Below are 20,847 nucleotides of genomic sequence, written 5' to 3'. Positions count from 1 at the left end.
CTGCTGATCCCTCCAGCTACCAGCTCAAGCCTTTGGCTGGTGTGGGCTTTCTCACTAGGATTTCAGCTCCAAACACCTAAACATTGCAGTGCAGCTCAGGTGTTATCCAGGGACAAAGCAATGCCTGGAGCAACAGCACTAATCTGCTGCTCCTAAAGCATCCCTCCCAAAGGGATCTACCCAGCTTAATCCATGTGATCTCACAGTCACAGCACTGCAGCACTGGGATGGGTGCTCAGAGATGCTGAGCAATGTCCATCCTCAGAGACTGTCAGAACTTAGCCAGACCATCGTTTGAACCAAGGTTGAACTGTTGATGACCAGGACCCCATTCCAACCCCCTTTAGTGGACTTCTGAGGTAACAGGAGTCTTAGTGAGTCCCCTGATGTCCACCTTTAAAATCTTGCAAACAGAAGTCATAACCCAGGCTGAACTTCCTTTAGTAGCTGTGGCAATTCCAGTTAAACTTCATGAAAAAGTTCCTGATGACTTCAGCATGACTCAAAAGGCACCACAACTTTTTGAGAAACAAAGTCAGAAAGGTTAGGTAGGTAGGTAGGTAGGTAGGTAGGTAGGTAGGTAGGGAGATAGATAGATAGATAGATAGATAGATAGATAGATAGACAGACAGACAGACAGAAGGAAAAGTTATTTAAAAGAAGTAATTTAAATAAAAGTTATTTTAAAAGCTAGCACCATTTTCATAGTGTCAGAATAGTTCAATGAATAAATGAGATGTTTTTCTTTTCATCAACAGGATTCACATTAAGTTATCAAACAACAGCTTTAAGGCAGGGCACATTGCTGTATTCCTTTGCTTGTTATATGGCCATATTTCAGCGAGCATGAGCTGTAAAAAGTGCCCCTTCCTTTATCAACACATCTCCTTCAAAGCAGCACCTCTACAACTAACTGTGTCCCTGGGGCTGTGAGGGTCCTCAGTAGGGGAAGCAGGAAATGGCTTTCATGGCAATTCTGCAGGCATGTTGACCCCCCCAAAAAAAGCTACCCAAGAGTCTGTGTTCCCCACATGCCCAGCAGCATTTCTCCCCAGACTTTTAGGGGTACAGTCCGCTCCACCTGCTGGGTGCTCTGGCGGCCGTTTGCTGTTTCTATTCTGCCCTTGCAGATTTGCTGCCTCTTTGGTTTCTCAGCCAAGAGAGATTGCTCTGACATGCCCATAGACATGGCCCTTCTGCTCCACAGACAGCCCAGCAACCTCTGCTTCCAAACCAAACACAGCCTGCAATTATTTAAAAATGGCCCTTTGATTCACCATCCATTCATCCATCTCGGACACAAAAATAACACATTGTTTTATCTGTCAGTATAAGAATGTTTTTTCAGAGGAAATAAAGAGAGCAGACAGTTTCCTTCCTGACTCATTCACAAACTACTCTTCCAATCTGCTAAACGTGGCCATCGACATGAGGCGCTGCTCTGTTCCCTTTGATCTGCAGCCCCATGTTCCGAGAGTCCTGGGACAGAGGAGAGGCTTTGGTGCTCACAGCAGCAGGCACAGGGCCTGTGTTTCTCAGAGAGACAAGAAAGTGGCAAGGCTTAGACAAAGCCCCACATTCAAGCCCTGATCTTTTCCCTCCAGGCTCAGGGATGAGGTGGGAGGCTACCATTTCCTGTGAGAAGGACAGACACTCCAGAGCAGTGTATGAACGAGTAAAAAAAGCCTCTAGTGACATCCCTTCATGTAGTAGGAAAAGAGTGGAAAGGCATTTTCCTTGGTCATAGTAGATAAGAAAAACTGTCTCTCTTTTTATCATCCAGTCTCAAAGCCATAAATTTTAATGTGCTAGTCTTCATCTCCTGCTCCCGTAGAAGTCGTACAAGAACATTGCTTGTGGTCCCTCAGGACACGTAACCACAGAAGAAGCCTTCCTGGCTGCTCTCCTTCCTCTCCTCTGGACTAGGATATATGACTTCCTAGAAGCCATCTGACAGAATGTTTGTGGTTGCAATAAACAGCCAAGCTTCAATTATGTTAAAAATCAATACAATAATGAATTACACTGTCCAGAACTATGATTAGTGGGATGATTTGGACAGCAAGCGGCTGGCACAAGTTACTCATTTAGCTGTTACAGCAGCTGTAAATCCCTTAGCATTACCAAGGCACTCAGAGAGAGCTGATTCTGCCTCTCTACTCTACTCTACTCTACTCTACTCTACTCTACTCTACTCTACTCTACTCTACTCTACTCTAGTGCTGTGAGACCCCATCTGGAGTGCTGCACCCAGCTGTTATGTTGGGGCCTCCAACGTAAGAACGATGTGGATCTTTCAGAGCAAGTCCAGAGGATGGCCACAAAGATGACCAGAGGGCTGAAGCACCTCTCCTATGAAGACATGTTGGGACAGCTGGAATTCATTCAGCCTGGAGAGGAGAAGGCTCCAGGGAGACCTTTTGGCAGCCTTCCATTACTTAAAGGGTGTTTAATAGAGAGCTGGGGAGTCACTTCTTCCAAGGGCATGGAGCAACAGGACAAAGGAGAATGAGGGAGAATGGTTTCACACTGAAAGAGGACAGGCTTAGATTAGATATCAGGAAGAATTTTTTTTATTCTGAGGGTGATGAGGCCCTGGCACAGGTTTCCCAGGGAAGTTCTGCATGCCGCATCCTTGGAAGTTCTCAAGGCTGGGTTGGAGGGAGCTTTGAGAGACTCAGTCTGATGGAGATGTTCCTGCCTTCCACTAGACCAGGCTGGAGCTATAGGATATTTGAGGATCCTTCTAACCCAGATCATTCTATGATTCTATAATTACTCATAAGGGGATAGGTATTTTAACTCCTCAATTTCACCGCTTAGGCCAGCCCACAAGTGCATATAATTATCCCTGACCTTTTAAAGCAAAAACATCATTGTATCATTACCATTAACTCCGACTGGTAACACACTCATGGCAAAAAATCAATACTGAGAAGTATTCAGACACATTTAACAATTATATGAGAACGTCCACAAACATATAATCTCTGCCTAAGAGGTCTGATGATATTCTAATTATGTTCTATAAGGAGCAACTAAATGCATCTAGGACTACTTAACACCAGGTCAGTAGAATAGATTATGTGAAATTGAATACATGCATGACACTGGCTTATATGGAGAATGTCAACCTTCTTCTCTAATCTCATAATTCATGAGCCAAAATGGTACTCAATGAAAATGAAAGGTCACTTAATAAACTTTATTTTTATTCAATGTAAAATTAATTGATAGAAATGACTGCCACAGGCATGAGTTGAGATTGTCAGAAGGCAGAGCAATGCTGGACATTTAAATGACTAGCAAGACAACTCAAGTAATGGTCACAGAAATAACTAGATCAAATTGCTTTGTAGTAGTACCTTTGCATATGTAGCTACTGCTAGGCTAAAATATTCCAGTCTGATTTGGCAGTTCACTTTACATAGGAAATAAATAAATGAGAATATCCCAGTCCTCTAATTTCTACGGAATTAACCTGAAATGGAAAATGTGTGGGTAAAAGAGTGTTACATACTCTGTTTTTTGTTTGTTTTGCTGATACTAAATTTACATTTGTCTTCTACCCTGACCTGATCTTTGTTGGGTTGAAGCAATTCTTCTTTTTAGGTCAGTGTAAACACACTCTGAGTTAGCATTTCCTGCTGGGCTTCCTTTCCAACCTGGTACGCTTCCCTTGCTAGAACTTCCTTCAAATTGCTTCAGAGATCACCAGATGAGTGCCAGGTCATACCCCTGTCTTTCCAGCCTAAGAACATCACTCTGGAGGGCTTGCTCTTCCCATTTAGTGTGGTGCTTTACCTTGTACTGTGACATACGCGGCACTCTCCACGGACCCTTTCAGGTTGGTGGCTATACACTGGTAAAGTCCTTCATCCTCCTCTTTCACTCTTTCAATAACCAGCATTCGGCTTCCGGGCCCTAAAATTATTCCTGTGAAATGAAATATTTTGCAATGAGAGGGGAGCCAGGATATAAACAAGAGCTGGCCCTTGTGTAATATCTGCTTCAAGCTCTTCTCAAAAGAAATCTGAGCCACAATGTTATCTGCAGGAAAGCCAAAGACATTTGGACATCTTGTGAGTCTCTTGGAAATCAGTGTTTACAAAACACTTGTGTGAGTCAAAAAGCACAGCCTAAGCCTTGGAAGTACTTAGTACTGATTATGTTGACAGCACTGTGCCTATGCTTTCATCCAGGTGAGCACTTTAGCATGTCTGCAGCTTTTGGAGAAAGGATAATCTGATTACTGCACTTAAGGGCCCAGATCTGCCCCAGAGGCAGCTCAAGCTTAGAGCCCTTTCAAAAGCCATTCAGACTGTCCCTATGGGCAGCAGACTTGCCCCAAATCTCCCCTGCCCATGTGGCATGGAACGATGGGCTGCTTTGCAAAGGGGCTCCGGATAGTGCAAAGAGAATTCCCATGAGGAGTACCCTAAAACACAGGAGTTACCTGAAGTTTTAAACATCTTGTTTATTCCAGCTAGGTCAACCCAGAAGCCAGCCTGGACAATACTCCAAGAAGCAAGGAAGAGGCAGGGAGCAGATTTGACCTCAGGACTGCTGCTAGGGCACCTTCTAGCCAGGAAATGTGGAGACAAGTACACACTTATGTTTGGCTCCATCAGAACAACAGTCCCATCTAAATGTGTTCCCACCATCTATTTCAGGCACCTAACTGAAGTGCTCTGACCTACCCTCTGGAAACATTTCCCTGGCTCCTAATAGTATCTATTGCATTACACCCAAGTTAGACACATAACATTCATCTTGGAATATAGTGCTATTAATGCACACTACAGCGATGTGATCACTTTAAAGATTCATGGAATCTGTCTCTAGGTGAAGCTTAGTGCCTGGGCTGTAAGTCTGCACAGGTTTATTACTCAGTTGGAAAAATCCTCAGAATTTTTTTCCAGTTGTTTTTATTCATGCTATAGTAATTTCCAATAACTCAGGACACAACCATAACTACAAACTTTCTAAAATGTTCTGTAGAAGTTAAATTCTACACTTTAAATTCAAGTTTCTATGGATCAAATCTCCTTTAACGTTTTTGCTGAGTGTTTTAATTCTGTCTCAGTGTGTGCTTCTGAACCAGATGTGCATGAATTCCCATGACAAAGGTTTTGCCTTTTCCTCCGTCATTAATTTCCATCTGAAGCATCCAAGGAACACTTCCATGACTGTGGTGCCAGCAGCTGGACATTTAGCCGTAGCTGATCTTTGAAGCCACATTCCAGAAACAGCAGTAAACAGCTCCCAAAGTTTTCCTGTTGTTGCAACAGGTCACCTGGGAAGCTGCTGCTTTCTGTTGCATGACACCTGAATCCTCTGCCGCCAGTAGATTCATTTGGCTTTTGGACACTCCAGACAAGGATTTAGTCTCCTGGATAGCTTTTGACTCATGAACAGACTTTCAGTGCCTGATCACAGACTACCACTGGTACTTCCATACATATCACGAGAGCTTGGTTTTCTCTTGCCTAGTTATCTGCTGGCCAAGATACCTGATCCTTGAGCTCCCTCTATAACAAATGGAGGGAAATATGTTTCTCTGGAGATGACTCTTGTAAGATGAAAATTTTTTCACCAATTCCACAGAGACCTGTTGTGTCTAGATCTCCAGCCTGGCTCATGTTTTGGAGTGAGACAGAATAACCTGGAGCACCTGGGTTACTGGCTGACTGCCTTCCTTACATGTAGGTACTGGTGCCAATGACTCTGCAAATGGCTAAGGCAGATGGGTAAATAAAAAGCCTGCTGTAAGAGGTAGGTGAGTACACAAAGCTCTCACCTGGTTCTTGCTGTATTTCCTCATGGTTTTTAAACCAGGATATCTGGGGCTCAGGAATACCACGAACCTGGCACTCCAACATGGCAGAGTTACTGGCGTTCACTGTCTGATCCGTAAGCTGCCGCAGCAGGGCTGGTGCCTCTTGAGCTATAAGACAAAACAACACCTTTGTTTTACATTCTTGTAATGGTGGGGATTTAATTATCTCCCCTACACTCATTTTATTCTCTTTGTTAGAGGCTGCTACAGCTGTTCTACCAAGCTCATTTTTCACAGATTTTATTTACTGTTCTACTTTGCTCAGGAGGGTTTGGTGTGTGCAGAGAACTCCCATTACTCAGCCATGGCATGTTATGGTGACCAGTGAAGACCCAACGAGGACAGTGTTCAAAAGATTTTCTCAGTTCCATGACCAACCACGCTTGTTTATATCAAAGGCAATGATTTTCTATGAAAGCTCAGCTTCTCATCATCAAAAGAAACAACCTGTGACACCAAAGATCTGAAGAACCACCAGGACACCCTTGTAGCAGAGTATCTCTGTGTTGCTGATAGCACTTTGCAGCTCTGTACACCATGATATATATCCATGAATGTGACTTAGATAATTTACTTACTTTAAAGAGTACAGTTACAAATCATATTCAGTAAACTCACAGAATCAAAAGCCAGTAACCATGAGCACAGAAGAATTGTACCAATGTCTTCATAAATTATTCCACTTTTGCGTTTCACGATTTTGGCTCAACATAACCAGGCCTGGCCAAACCACACCACAGCATTTCAAAAACACAGTACAAACATAATGCTATAGTCATCCCTGAAAGAAACAAAATATCTCATGATCGTTTTGCCACTCCTTCCCTTATTTCATACAGTGCTGAAGGCTGTTCTAACAAAGGTCAAGATATTTACAGCGTTTATGCACATTATATGGCAACATCTTTCATTCACATTTGCAACTCTCACATAATTATTTTTGGTATTTTGGTCCATTTAAAGCAGTGACAGAGAATTCAGGGAGCTCCTGAGCAGTGTCACAGATGGAAATGCTCTGCAGATTCCCTCAAATTCCCCAATTATTCACAATCTTTCCCTTCAAGGCTTCCCTTCCCAGGATCAGCAATTACTAACACGGTAATATACGCATTCCCAATATGAAACAAAACAAAAAGAAGCAGAAATCAACTATGTACAAATATTTTCTTTCAAGCTGAAACAGATGCCAATACACCAAGTTCAGAATCAGCTGAATTTCTGATATTCTGAGTTCGGAAGATTATTCTTTATCCTTACAGAAAAACTAGCCATCAGACATTTCCATCTTCATAATTATTCTGTTACCAGCCATAAGTAAAAACTCCAGAAATATTATACCCCTATGTACCACGAGCTTATGCTGTGTGCATGAGCCCCACAGCACTAAAAACACTTTTAAAGTGGGTTATCTTTGCCGTTACTCCTTGAAATTAATTCCAACACAGTCATGACTGTGCAATGACTATGGCTTTTGGGCTTTTCTGAGCTGTAAGCCAGTAATTTCCACAGGCAATGATATTTGTTGTTTACAGCCTGGTAGACAATTTGTTCTCTCTTCCCAAACAGCATTGCTTATGAGAAACACTATAAATTCTTCATCACATACCTACACAATGACATAGTCAACTATATTTGCCTTGCAGCCAAGAAGACTCCCTCTTCTCCTTGATACCTCATCTCAATTTTTTGTTCAGTTCTCATTTTTCACAACACTATGAACAGGTATGGTCTGAGGCATGTCCACACACACCTGCTGAATAGAACTCCACATTTACCAGCAGTCCCTGACAGACACCCCAGCCCAGACATCCAAAATGAAGGCAGACAAGATGACACAACAAAGGCAAATCACACGTTCTGTGAGTTGTGATTAATTTTAATTTGTTTATAGCCATACACTAAAGATGGAATTTCATATTAGGAAAAACTTTTTTGCTTAAAACCTAAGTCATCATTCACATACTTTCAATAATTTCTCTGCTACAATCAGCTGCTTTTTCAAGGACTTGGTCAACCTGAGGATTATTCTCTTTTGCAAACCACCTGTTTTCTCCCATTCATTTTTGCAGTGAAGCCAAGGGGGACAGTTTCCAATGTCCCTCTCTGCTCACTCCAAAGCCAAGGGGCTAGCCTGGCCACCAGCACAGTGTGGGGCTCAGCACCCAGGGTAGCCCCCCAGAACTGACCCCAGCCTTTACGCTTGCTCACAAATGCTGCTTTGCTGGCCAAACTCTGCTCTCAGTTACTCTGAGGAACTTCATTGTAGGCAGAATTTGGCCCAGGGGAGTGACAGGGGGGTCACAGAGGGGAGAAGAAGACATTGATCAGAGTACTTGTCTGATCTGGGATAGTAGGGAGGGGAAATTTACATTTTTAAAAGCAAACAAAGGGAAAAAATTACAATTAGTTAATTTTTGGGTTTACATTTGCATTCCATCCATTTTTGCCCTTTGTTATGATTATGTTGTCTGTTCACTTTTTATTAATCAGTACAAAAATATAAATACAAGCTTTATTTTAAACACTGAAAAAAAAATAAAAAAAAGAAGAAATATAATTCACACCTTTCTCCCTAAACAATATATTACACAACAGAAGGCAGAGAAACCCCCCAAACCCATGAGATTCTCCAGTCATCCGAAGACATCAAAAGTGACATCAGTAGTTTTTATCCTGCCACCAAGAGCTGCTTTCCTCAAAGGTTTCCAGCGAGCTTTCTCTGTGCCCTCCAACACGGACAGCCACCTTGGGATGTTATGACATCCTTGCACAGCGTGGCCCTCTGGGTGCTGGTTGAGACCAGGCTGGTGGGACCCTCCACTCAGCAGTGACATACATCATTGCAATGCACGACAATTTCACACAAGAACAGTCTAATTGCCACATCTCTTTTTTTTTTTTTGACCCAAGCTCATATTGCCTGGCAACTGGCTGCTACAAATCATCATGCATAGGCTCCCAGGGCCATGGAAAATTCATAATGTCCTGTCATCACCGCCCACCTTGCCATCAAATGTCTTCCCACAAAATACCCTAGGAAAATAGGGGATTCTGTATTGTAGCTCTTCTGAACAATTGCAAATGCTAAAGAGTGCGCTTGCTCCATTTTTAAGCAGTCACCAACGACTTCACTTGCATTTTAGGCATGTTTTAGGAAAAAAAAGAGAGCCTGATCCCTTTGCAAGAATGCATTGTTTCTGGAAGGCATCACGCTAATAATGAACAAAAGAGTTACTGTATACAAGCAGGCTATAGGTGACATTTCAAGATATAAATGATTATTCTTTTCTTTACTCTGACAACTTCCAGGTTATCAATTGTTTTCTAAGCATTTTAGGCTCCATGAAACTGGCATTATGGGGAAATGCTATTGTTTACCCTTTCACACTTGACAAAAGCAATTCCCACGTGAAAAGCAAGTTTAGCCGTGGGACACGGTCTTGATACCTAAAGGAGGAAATAGTCTGGTGAGTTCCCAAGCGCAAAGAAACTGTCATGTTGTCACCCTCTATTTTAAAAGCACAGCCACTTTGTTCCTTTGCTGTAGCTATTTTGGTCATTGTGGTCTGTTTTGTTATGGCTTATGTAAATGCTATATAAATGATCGATCATAAATGTAACAAAAAAATAATAAAAGCTATGTATTGTAAAAAAATAAAGTTATCAGATCTATTAAAAATAGCAACTTCTTCCTTATACAGAATTTATAGCACACAGAAACATCTCATAGCAAAATCATGACAAAAGAAAAGAAAAGGGGAAATGCTCACAAGGAATTCTTAGGTTGCCCTTAATTGTCCTTCAGCAGTTTTGCTGGTTCTTAATCCACATAATAAATCCAATTGTCATTTGCATACCAAAAGCAATGAATATCTTTAATGGCTTCAATTTTGAATTCGTATTTTAAAAATGTATTAACTAACCGTGCTGGCTAAAACCTTGTCAGTCATGTTAGTGTAACATTCCTCATTTAATAAAATAATTACAACATTACAAACTCCTGAATCTTCAGGCCAGAAGCAACACTCACACTTTTATCAGTAGTTTTTAACATTAGTGCAGAACTGACTTTAAAAATTGACCAACACAGCAACTGGAAGTCTACCTGGATTTATTTGGAGAAACATGATTCATGTCTGTCAGTTGTAAATCATCATTATTATAAATGATATGATAGGTCTGTGCATTATATCAACATTTTTATTTCTTCCCTGCATACTTCTTTTAGAAGATACTTTTTTAAGATTAATGTACTTTAGTGTAGAAAATAATTTCAAATAAATAAGTATTAGAACTTGCTCAGCAGGTAATATTTATAAGTCCATCAAGATCAGATTAAAATAAAAAATATGTAGTCCAGTCAATCTCAAACTGAATTGTGCTCATTCTGCACATTCAAGTTAGCTTATTAAATGTCCATTGTTGACTGAAAACAGCAGTTTTTAAAGTTAATCAGTTTATTCAGCTTTGACACTTTTGATGAGGCTGATATCAAAGCGGAAGAAAAGATTGATCCAAAGTTTTCCTTATTGCTCAGAAGGAGACAGCAAGAGAAAAAAATAACGACATGTAAAATGTAGCACAGGGGATCTTCCAAACCCCAGCTTCGTTGTGCCTTTTCAAAGCAGAAAACACCCGTCTGAACTCAACTGGAAGCTCACGCGTTAGGATTTTGTTTGCTATTCCTCCTATTTCCAACCCATGGGGAAACGAGCACCACCTCAGGGCTTGAAATGTAGCAACAGCAATAAAAAAAATCAAGATGATATGAGACATCTCTTACTGTTTTTTAATGAGTCCTTTAATGTTTTACATTGCTTTGTGTTGTACAATCATTCCTTGTGCTTTTATATTTGAGGATCCGAGAGTAAACAGCCTTTTTGTTGCAGTGCTCACCTCTGATTGTAACGTCTTTCTTTTGAAGCACTTCTTTCCCCGTGTATATGTTCCTTGCTCGGCAGGCATAGGTGCCTGAGTGCGCCAGGGAAACGTTTTTGATGGTCAGAGTGAGGGTGATGGAGTACTCCCTGTTGTGAGATTTCCTTGCTTTCGTCTGATTGTTGACTGTCCTAGGTAAAATCCAAGCAATGTCTTTGTACAGGAATTTGTTGGCCGAACAGGACAATACCAAATTCTCTCCTTCAATGGGCATTTTTTCCAAACTAATATGGAATCCGCTTGGTACATCTGTCAAAAAAATCAAGAACACTTTTTAGTTTATATGGAACTTATGAGCCAAAATTAACACAGCATATATTTTCCCCTTTATCAGGAAGTCTTTGAACTAATCAATGTTGTTGTCTTCCTGCTCAGGCCTGTAATCTTTCCTTTCATACACTCAAGCTCCAGCTATTCTTATAATTTGTCTTGGAGCTATGATACACTTGCCCTCAGATGTCAGCTGGTGTAAACTGAAGTTGCTCTTGGAAGTAATACATTTGTATAAACGTTGTGCCAAGTTAAGACAGACTGGGGCAAAGTACCAAAAGCAGAATTATTTAAAGACAGCTCAGTGGGACTATGAAAAAGGAGGAATATTCTGATCACAGCTCCAGCTTGTGAACTTCATAAGAGAAAAGAATTCTCAAGAGGGCAGTATAAAAATACTGCATTTCATCATACATCATACTGTTTTCGTGTTATTCACAAGTATTCAGATAAAGTATGTCTACTTCTTAAAAATGTTCATGTCCTGAGAAATTGCAACATCTGTGATCACATGCCTGAGATTTCTCTCGGAACAGAGGTGTTTAACCTCCCCACATTTAAAGCCTACCAGCCCCCCAAGAGGTAAGCAGAAGCAGTACCCTCTGCCCTGGGTGGCCAGCTGTGCGTGTGGGCAGCACAAGGATGAAGATACTATTTTTAGGTCGCTTGGCATTAACACAGGTGAGAGATATTTTCACCTGAGAGAAAACAAGGATCATTGCATTAACAATTTACTACATGTGCAGACATGGGTTAAGTTTTCACTTCATAGAAGATGGTTCAGGCAGGAGTCGCTTAGCCAACAACGAAGAAAGTCCTACTTGAAAAGGTCCTGTTTGCAGTTTATTTAATGTCACTTGCAACTTCCTCCACCTGGGGAGTGGTGCAGAGCTGTGGTGGTGTCAGCTGCCTCCAGCTGCCTCCACCTGGGGCTCATCCCTCCAGAGAGGCACTTACACCACTGACCTCAGTGAAAGTAGGAGTGAGTTCCTGAGAGAAAGCACTTCCAAGTTTTACTCCTAGAATGCAACCTCTCTTGGTTTATTTGTAGCCAATATTCTGATAAAGTCATTTCCTTCTTCTCGGTCAAGTGACATCGACTGTGGCCATTTTCAATTGTTCTTTCACTACTAATTGCTACGGCACTTGGCTGTAAACTTGACTTGAAATCCTAAGAATGGCTTCTTCTTTCATAAGGGAGAGTTATACCTTCTTTTCTTGTTTCTTAGATCATGAACGGCTCAATGCTGACTTCCATTCAGTTCATTCTTACCAGTCTTGCTTCAGGCTTAATGTCACTTCAGCAGGAATGTGTAAAAAACACCTCTCAAGTGAACAATATCCCACATATTCTTTCATTAACCTCTCTCACTGTTTGACCAATCCACCAGAAAGCTTCTCCCCAAATCCCCACATTGCAAACTGATCGACCTTGTCTTCCAGGGAAATCATGACCATAACCTGCTCACTGCTCTCTGCCTGTTGGAAGCCTGGCATCAGTTATTCACCTTAACATCCTCTTCTCCACATCTAGCCCTGTTAAACAGAGGGCAAATGAGCTCCTGCTAGTCCTGGATTGAAATTTCTCCTGACAGTAGATGCCTCCCAGGGAGAGGTCTGATTTCTGCTGGTTGAACTCATCGTGCCCCTGCAGTGGGAGCAAAGTGTGTGCCTGTCATTGGCTGTAGTTCAGGTGTGCAGTCCAAAGATCAACCTGGTGGAGGCAGTGACACTAAAATATTAGAATGGGTTTTAAAGCCTGGGGGTTAAATTGTTCCACTTAAGTTCCATTGGGATACCACTTTTCTCTCTCTGGCAAACAAAGCTATAAGAAAATCTTCAAATATCATGAACTCATCTATGAGTGACTACCATCAGGATCCTGTTTGATATGTAAGAGTGTGTGGTACAAGACTCTAATCCCAATTAAGAACAGGTTGACTGGAAATGCTATTAAGATGAAATATCTCCACACATGGAGTATATCATATTTAGCCTCAGCTGCAAAACATGTAGACATCTACTTGAATATATATGTTCTGTGTTCTGTATGTGAGCAAAAGTTTGCAAAGTGAGCAAAGGTGACAAAAGCTTCTCCAGAGGGCAGTGAGAACCATTCTTTTAAGATGGGTCACATTCTAGAGATCCTGGTCCCTCCTGCTTAATCATGAAGAGATCCTACAGGATCAACTTAGGCTTAGATATCTAGCTCTAAGATTGAAGTTAGATTAAATGAATCACATACTTGATTTTGTTAAAAAGCATTAAATTCAGATACACTTAAAAACAATCTAATGGTCAGCATTTTGAATATGGATAAGTATTTGGAGGAAAGAAGGTGCTGCACGTGTACTCACAGTACATTTCAAATTGTTCTGATGTGTGTTGGGAAAGACAGGGTATTGGTTAGAAATAGTGGTAATTTTTGCTTTTGAAGATGCCAGTACTCAGTAAAAGCTAAGAAGATCCAAGCAGAACTCTTAAGATGAAACTAAAGATCCCTGGGGACTGAGGCAAATCAACTATTTTTAGCTTAAAAGGATAGCATGCCAACAGAATAATATAGTTACAACTACTTTTATGTTGTCAGGTCTGGAGCTCTTCCTCAATATGCCTTCTGTGAAGACTATTTTCTGAAAAAAATTAGGGACAAAAGAAAAATGCACAGGATTCCAGAAGAATCATTTGTTTAAAGGCTACGAGACTCCTAATATATGACACCTCTCACCAATTGTTACAGGCTCAGGCTAGCTAAATAACGTGGCTGGGAATAATGTAAAAGGGTTTTATTTACTTTAGTGATTTGAAGCTTCCTGTGGAAATAGCTCCCAGGTTTCCTGATGGAAGATTTTGTTTATCTTTGCCAAGCACCATCAGGAATCTCAAAATAAAATGCGCTTAGTGACATTGGGAAACCAGGGAGATAAGGCAGAGCTGTTCCTGTTTCACCCTCTGTAATTGCAAACACACCCATGGGCCTGCTCTGTGCCAGCAAAACAGCCCAAAATGTAGGGAAAGGGGCAGGCTGGATGAAAGGGTGCTAATACAATTAAATTTGGCATAAAGGTGTTGTTACAGAGACTGCTTCCATACCAGTGAGCAGGAGAGCTTTCAGAAATCACCTTTCTAGATTGCTTTTATATAAACTTCACAGCTACTTTTGAGTCATGAACAATGATTTGCTTTCAGAGCTCAGCCAGTGACAATACACAAATGCCCTTCATCTGACAGAAGCCATAGGAAAGCTACTCCAAAGCCCATGGTCCTTGTGTCATACACCCTCAGGCACAGTGTATAAACTCATGTATATCACTCTCAAACTTCCTACGAAAAAATAGGCAGGCTTCACTTTAAGCCCAGAAATAATGATATTTACAGTAACTAAAGAAAGTGCTTGTTTTTCCTAGGTTCTCTCTGTTGGCACTAATTTCCTTATGTTTACCTTTGCCTGAAGGAGTGGAGCTTGTCACCTCCAAACAAGAGCTGCTGTGACACGCTCTTCCACCACCTTCCTAATGGTTTCTGCCTATAAAGAAGAGACCCCTCAATGCCCTGCAGCCACCTCACTGGAGTACGTGCATTTTCTCATCCCCAGGACAAGGGCTGAGGGAGATTACCTTCAAGGAAAGGGATCTTCCTGTTAAGAACAGGCTTTGTCTCCATCTGCTCTTTGGAGTAATTTCTGGCATGGCCCTTCTACAGAGGGCAGCAGCTCCTTTTCCTACAAGGAATCATCCCCTCCTGCTTAGACACTTTTCTTACTTTTAGACATTTCGTGTGGCTCAGGCTGACTTCAAATGGCGCCAGCAGACTCAACAACATAAGATAAACTAGCCCTAAGCTGTCACACAAAACCTGAAGTATTGGTTTTGGACTCATCAGAAGGAAATACTTTTCAGTGTCCTGTTCACATCCATCAGCATTTGAGGCTCCCAGGTTTTTACTCCCTCAGTGCATTTTTCAGCACATTCTGGACATGTTTGTTTCTTGATGTGAAATACAGGCTGTACCCAGCCACAGCAGTTTGGTCTCAGCCTGATGGAGGAGAATTATGGTGAGCATAACCAGGATTTTGTAGGAACCAAACAACAGTATTGTTTACACTGCTTTCAGTCAATGCAAACGCGTGTCAGAGGATGATCAGGACTTTCCATGTCACACAGCTGAAGTGCTCAGCTCCAGGAGCTCATAGGGCAGATGCATTTCAACTTCACTGCCCTATAAAGAATGTTTGCCACCAGTCAAGATGTTAAGAAATTCCAAGCCGTAATAAAGCTGACATTCCTCTTTCTGAACACCAGCCAATATAAGATTCTTCAAAGGAAAGTCATAATATTCTGCATGTTCTCATGCAAGCTTTAGTATCAAGCAGAAGGATTTCCTTCCATCCTTGGTTAAGATCTGAGAATGTTAGGTCTAAGTAGGAAAACTAGGTCTTTCATGTCACTGCACTAAAATACTTGAAACCACCATCAAAACTTTGAAAGGGAGATTTCGATACCATGAATGGGGTCCATCAAAGTACATCTTTATTTGGTTTCAGGGTCTTCCATGTCATATTGTGAAAACTGAGGAGTAAGATTTAGAGCAGACCAAATTCAGCATCTTGCATGTTGAAAGAGCAGCATTCTCAGTGAATGATTCTCAGTGACTTCTCAAAGTTTCATGTGAATACCCACAGAAAGATGGAACTATCATTGGCATGTTAATTTATGGAGAACTGCGTGGTGTTCAGCTTTCTGTCCAAACACACACAATGTGAGGATAGGGATGAAAGCAAAACTGAGAGTGGGGACAAGAGTCATCTTCAAGGTGGCAAATGTTCTTGTCACTTCCACTAATAGAACATGGAGACGTTTTTCTTGTTTCTGTACTTTAACAAACAACCTGCCTATGTGTCACTTATCTGCTTATACTTCTCATACTTCTTACCATTTTTCTGTATTTACAGAAAACTGGCACTTTCTAAATGTGAAAGTGTGTTGTGACATGGAGCTTTAGCAGCTGTAGACACCCACAAACGAAGTCTGCCAGGTGAAACTGTACAAGCAGCACAAAAGTGGATACCTAAAGAGAAATGATGAGTGCTTGCAGCGGTTCCCATCTGCTGGCATGGCAGGGAGTTATGCTGCCTCCTGGTAGCTAAGGCCTGAAATGTTGGTGAGGCAGTGCCACAACTTGTCAAGAGCACTTATTACTACTCATTGATACTCTTCTGTGTGGACAAGAGTGATACTGCAAGCTGGATGGAAGCCAGATGGAATCAGGGCCGGTTCAAAGAAGACTACAAAATCCTGGAGGTGCCAGAGAAAGGTATTGGTGCCCAAGCTATCTTTTCTTCTCTTTTACCAGTTAGAGGACAGGGTGCTCTCCTGGAAGCACGAAACCAGTTCATCTGTGTCAACAGATCTACTCGGCTGGGGACCAGCTCTGTGGAAAAGGACCTGTGGTGGACAACAAACTCAGCTTGAATGAACAGGGTGCTGCCGTGGCGAAATAAAAGTCAACAGGCTGATGGGTTGCACCAGCAAGGGCATCACCAGCAGAGATAAAGAAGTCATTGCACTCTACTCAGAACTTGTCAGGCCACATCCAGAAAACTTTGTTCACTTTGGGTCCCCTCTATACAAAACAGATGTGGGAAGTCTGGAAAGGGTCCAAAGAGGTGCCACAAAGATGATCAAAGGCCTGGAAAGTCTGCCATATGAGGAGAGGCTGAGAGAACTGGGTTTGTTCAGCCTTGAGGAAAGGCTGTGGGGAGACTATCAACATGTTCCAGTATTTAGAGGGTAGCTACAAAGAAGCTGGAGACTCCTATTTTACAAGAAGACCCATGGAAAATATGAAGGGTAATGGGCACAAGTTACTCCTGGGGAGGTTCTGATTGGACACAAAGAGAAATTTTTTACAATGTGGACAATCAGTTATTGGAATAATCTCCCCAGGGAAGTGTTGGATTCCTCAACCTTGGACACTTTTAAGATCCATCTGGCCAAGATGCTGTGCTTTTCCCAAGACAGGTTGAACCAGATGATCCTTGAGGCCCTTTCCAACTTTGTTTTCTATCACTCAGCTAGTCAGAATATCTTAAAAATACAGAGTTTGGACAGGGGAACATTTTTTGAAGCAGCTTATTTTATTTTTTTTACTGAATTTATTGAGTGTGTTTGATATCTCTCAGAATAGAAATAGAATGAGTTTTGCTAAAATCACTCATCAGAATTGTAAGCAAGAGAATGACAACATAAAAACTCCAGAGATTACAATTTGGGGATTAAAGCATCTAAACATTTTAGCCTTTTTGCTTTTTCTCATATTTTCAGATGAACTACATTTCTTTAATGATCTACCCTGAAAACAGCCAACAGCCTAAGTTCATAAAACTACTGCTTTATAAACAAAACAAAACTTTTGACAGAAAACAAATCCTTTGTAATTGCATATGTAGACTTTATGTTGATGAATAACGCAGTAGTTATTCCCAAGAACACATTGTGGACTTTTTTCAGTAATTCCTGAAGTAAAACATTAAGTCATTTGTTTGTGAAAACTCCAAACACATCTCATAATGCAAAAATAACAGAAAGCATACTCATACTTGAGTATAACATGATAGGAATTCTCAGTGCCATGGCACAAAATGACATTCCAGGCTGTCTTTCTCAGAAGAGGAGACGAAACCCTGTGGTCTGTATCCTGGCGCTTTTCCACCTATAAGTTGCCATTGCCCCTGAGATCTGTGAAGGGTACCCCAGGTGTCTCTAGCACCATGCTGCCTGCAGACACGGGCATTGTTCTAGAGACACTGTGTTGTGACATATCCTGGTGGGCAGCAGAATGAGGCTGTAGACACTGTCAGTGTCACACATGAAACTGGCTTACTGGTGGGCGAAAAATGCACTAAAATTTCATGTACAGAATGACTGCAGAGATGAACCAAAATGGGGAATTACTCATTGCTGTATTTGTGAGTAATTTCTGTCATGCTTGATACTTGAGGGAGGAATGAGTCACTCACCAATTTGGTGTCCCTAGAAATCCAGACCAGGTGCTGTGAAACCTACCAGCATCACCCAAAAGCATGGTATGAGCTTACAAGTGCATACATCATGGCAATTCTGAAACTGTGGTATATTAAAAAGCCACAACAGCCTAACAGTTATAATTCCAGGATCAGGAAACACATTTGACTCTATAGAGGAGTAGATCTTACCTGTTACAATAAAACTGACATTTCTTTCAGATTTTCCCACTTTATTGGATGCCACACAGCTGTAGATTCCTGAGGATTTGGCTTCAGCTACAACAAGAGTGCTAGCAGTCTGCAAAAGAAAGAAGAGGTTTGGCTGTAATTGGCTCAAGAACTCAGTTAAAGCTTGCCTTCTCTTTTTCCTCAGTCACCAGTGACAGTCCCATGATCCACTCTTTCCATTCGTTCAGTGATGGGGCTGTTTAAAGGAGATGTCACCATATACAGTTTTGCAAAGAATAGAAGAATAACAGGAAACAAGCTCCTTGTGTGACCCTTATATCATCAAAGCCATCATGACCAAAAATCTTTGAACGTGTCTTTCAGATTGATTTATTTCTCAGTGGTGATGTAATGGTAAGCTACAAGACATGAAGCACGACACAGTGTGTTTCACACAAGGAGATAAGCAGCCTGTAGGAGAGCCAGACTGCAAAGGGGATAGGTGAGGCATGCCTCAGGCATTTGGATAATCCTGGGGGAAAAAAAGTAGCTAAATTTGGCACTAAACAAGCTTGATTTCTTTCATTTCCCCACATATGTGTCAAGTGAGACAGAGCAGCAGCAAAAGAGATGTTTTCCCATCTTCTTTTGTACTATTTCCTGTTCTTGGACTTAATATTTCTATTATTAAATAATAATATGTCAGTTTTGTTTATGTTATATTCTATCACCATCCTAAGAAGTCCAGCACACTAAATATTTTCTCAGTTATATGACTTGAAAGATAAGACCTTGAAAGGCCAGGGACCAAAACCACCTAATGTGCCCTTAGAAACACAAAAAAACACTATAAGGATAAGAGTTATACTCTGAGGGTGATGGAAAGCTATGGTCTTATGGCTTGGGCACTAAGCAGAAGATGAAAGTTATACAGAAACAAGTGACATGCCATTCTGTTATGGAGCTGAGACATGAGGCATGGACATTTACTTCATCAGTGTAATGTGCTCCTAGTTACAACTTGGTAGCTTAATTTTCTGTCTTTCTGTTGCCATTTTACTTGTTCTGTAAAACATGGTTTGGCTGGAGTTACGGGCAGAGCTGGGACAGTGACAAAAGGAAATTGCAGGGCTTCAGAATTCTACTGTTTGGAATTGTTTGGCTCTTCTAAAAATCTTAAAAATAAGTTCTGTGCAATTAATGCATTATTTTAAGTCTGGCTGATTGCTGGAGTTCAGAGACAAGCACAAGATGGTGAGGCAGTAATAAATAAGAACCAGTTACCTACATTTTTACATAAACTCTGACCAAACATTTGTGCTGCTTTCGTCTGCTGCTGGAAGAATCCATAGCTATCCCCCAAACTCCTGTTGAGCCCCTAAATTATATGGATTTTCTGGTTTTCCAAAGCCATTCTTTCATAGAAAGAGTCTATTACTTTTCCTACTGCTCAAGCAAACACCATTGAGGCAAATCATTTGGTTTTGACTAATTTTTTTTAGAAGACTTCACTATGGAAAATTCACTTCAACCACTGCTAACAGCACCTCTACCCTGTTAAATTGTCTCAGTGGCAAACTACCTGTCTGCTGACACACTACAGAATATTTCTAGCTATAATTGTTATAAAGGACCTTTTTGGATCATCTGTGAGATGAAAGAGGATCAGTAATACCAGATAGATAATTATAGCCCTTAGAAAAAAGCCATCCTGTTTTGCTAAATTCAGTAGGCTGACCTCTACAAATTTCTAATTATAAAGGCTGGGCCCAGCCCTGTCCATATTTTGTCATTCTCTGTGAATTTATTCCAGGTTCTAAACATAATTTTTTAAAGTGTGGACACAGAGCACAGTACCAGGATTCCTGCATCTGTTTATCAACACTAACTCAGACCAGAAAGAAGTCCCAAAATGTCTACCACAGAAGGCTAATGTGGGTGGTTAAAAACTGCTTCTGCCATCCCAGACTTTCCACCAAAAAATAGCCTTTTTTCTGCTAGCTGGTGTTACCTCACAGCAGCTTTGCCCAGGAGGCAGCTGTGACCTAACATGCACAGTGGAGGAGAGTGAAGTCTTTGCTCTCTGACTACAGAACATCTGTCTTTACCATACACAGAAGCAGAGTGTTTCTGAGCCTAAAAACACATGCTGACTATTCCTCCCACAACTACTCCAAAGGTTTGAAAAGTTTTTGGAAGTATCAGACTGCATTTTGTCCTTATATCATTAGTTATTACTTTTTAATGGAAACTTGTACGTACTATCTTGAGTTTTACTGCTTCAGCCCACTGTGATGTGATTATTACTTCTGTCACACTGAGGATGGTGCACAGGGTTATGCTAAAGCAGTGTGACTGCAGTGGCTTGCAGATGATGCCCTTTCTCGTGCATTAAATTGCATTGAAAGACAGTGATTTAAACTGACCACTTTTCCCCCCAGCAGCCTTTTAGTTTTGACCAACTTACACTGTCCCAAATATTTCTTCAGCATGGGCCAAGGATCACTCCCAACAGGCAGCTCCCATGCAAGCAACAGCTCTTTGGAAGGCAAGGGAAATAAATGCTGTGAACACAGGAGGTCTCAGTGCCAGAGAGCACACACTGGTA

General features: G+C 41.3%; 1 protein-coding gene across 1 annotated transcript in view; it reads right to left on the bottom strand.

The window, feature by feature from the left end:
* The window catches only part of FLT1 (fms related receptor tyrosine kinase 1), a 108,621-nt gene that overhangs the window by 29,896 nt on the left and 57,878 nt on the right, over window positions 1-20,847 (bottom strand). The window contains exons 12-15 of the mRNA XM_086881684.1: window positions 18,261-18,369; window positions 10,736-11,026; window positions 5,801-5,947; window positions 3,805-3,936 (exon numbers count right to left, since the gene is read on the bottom strand). Of these exons, the coding sequence (XP_086737810.1) occupies window positions 3,805-3,936; window positions 5,801-5,947; window positions 10,736-11,026; window positions 18,261-18,369 (679 nt within the window). The remainder of the gene's footprint in view (window positions 1-3,804; window positions 3,937-5,800; window positions 5,948-10,735; window positions 11,027-18,260; window positions 18,370-20,847) is intronic.

The sequence above is a fragment of the Cyanistes caeruleus genome, chromosome 3, assembly GCF_971803275.1.
Source record: "Cyanistes caeruleus chromosome 3, bCyaCae1.hap1.1, whole genome shotgun sequence".
NCBI classification, from domain to species: Eukaryota; Metazoa; Chordata; class Aves; order Passeriformes; family Paridae; genus Cyanistes; species Cyanistes caeruleus.
Note: the sequence above shows the minus strand (reverse complement) of the source record. Positions and strands in the feature narration are given on the sequence as shown.